Raw genomic sequence first — 1,217 nt, forward strand, 5'->3', positions numbered from 1 at the left:
CCCCCCCCCCCCCCCCATACGGGAATCGGGTTTTTGAATTAACTCCGGCATCCAGGTTTGGGCCGACATTGGCAACCGTTGCTCCGTCGTTACTTTCACCTGGCATTGGGCCAATAATGGCATCCACTGGTGGGCCTGTTTCGGCCGCCGAGTGCATACAGTAGTTATACATCCAGCTATGGCTCGATACTGGCAGCCAAATTACGGCAATATTTTTGCTAATGTTGGGCCATTGTTGGGCCGTGTTGGAATTCGCCCTTGGGTAAAACAAAACTGATGGTGTTCGAAGGAAGGTGGGCGAAAACAATATGCGCAACATTGTGTCAAGAACATATATATTTAATTTTGTAAACAATAAAAAAATTAAAATATATTCCGATTCTGGCAAAACTCAAACCAACTTTCGAGCTCAGGCAGCAACGTGAGGGGAACTCTAGTGGAGACACAGTCAAGTAATAAACAGTTTCGGATATTAATAGTCTTATTTTGCAGATATTATTGTGCGTAGGACTTAAATGATTTATATAAGTATTGTATCACCCGTTTATATTATTAATTAGTTTATTATTATATGAAAATTGAAAAAGACGGTTTAATTGCAAGCCACATTATTCATTTTGCATGATACATTTTTTTCCGATCTGAAGGAAGAAATTGTTTCTCTCTCAACAATTTTAATTTTATTTTTATTAAAAATATTAATATTCTTACTTTCTACCAATTAGAAGAGAAAATAATATTTATCAATCATATTTTTCAGACGTGTATTACTGACGTTGCACGTTATTAACGTTACAGAAACTAGAGTATTATCCATAAGTGTTTATACTATGTATAAGCAAAATAGTAATTAAAATTAAGTCACAGATGGTCCTAAGACCTAAGAGAACGAAAAGAGGGTCTCGAGGGTTACACAGAACTTAAATAAAGAGGTCTTTATTAACTTCCTAGAATTCACAGAGAATTTCGAGGTCTCACAGAGGAAAATTTAAAACTGTTCTAAATAGGGATAAGGCAAGTCCAATGGGTTAGGTAGGGTTAAAGTAGGTTCTATTTGGAATTATGCGGGGCTCAAATAGGGATGAAATTTCGATTGTGTATGTATGTATGGATATTTATACACGGAAAAAAATAGTATGGTTAGAGCATCCACAGAAGTATTGATGCGTGTAATATTGATGTGACGCCCATTGCAATGGATAGGGGAACGTTTCGCC

At 36.8% G+C, this 1,217-nt stretch overlaps 1 protein-coding gene across 1 annotated transcript in view; it reads left to right on the plus strand.

Moving 5' to 3' along the window:
- The first annotated feature begins 178 nt into the window (after window positions 1–178).
- LOC117181927 overlaps window positions 179–1,217 on the plus strand; it is a 4,346-nt gene continuing 3,307 nt past the window's right edge. Inside the window, exon 1 of the mRNA XM_033374949.1 lies at window positions 179–262. Coding sequence (XP_033230840.1) covers window positions 179–262 — 84 coding nt within the window. The remainder of the gene's footprint in view (window positions 263–1,217) is intronic.

Source organism: Belonocnema kinseyi, chromosome 10 (assembly GCF_010883055.1).
Source record: "Belonocnema kinseyi isolate 2016_QV_RU_SX_M_011 chromosome 10, B_treatae_v1, whole genome shotgun sequence".
NCBI classification, from domain to species: domain Eukaryota; kingdom Metazoa; phylum Arthropoda; class Insecta; order Hymenoptera; family Cynipidae; genus Belonocnema; species Belonocnema kinseyi.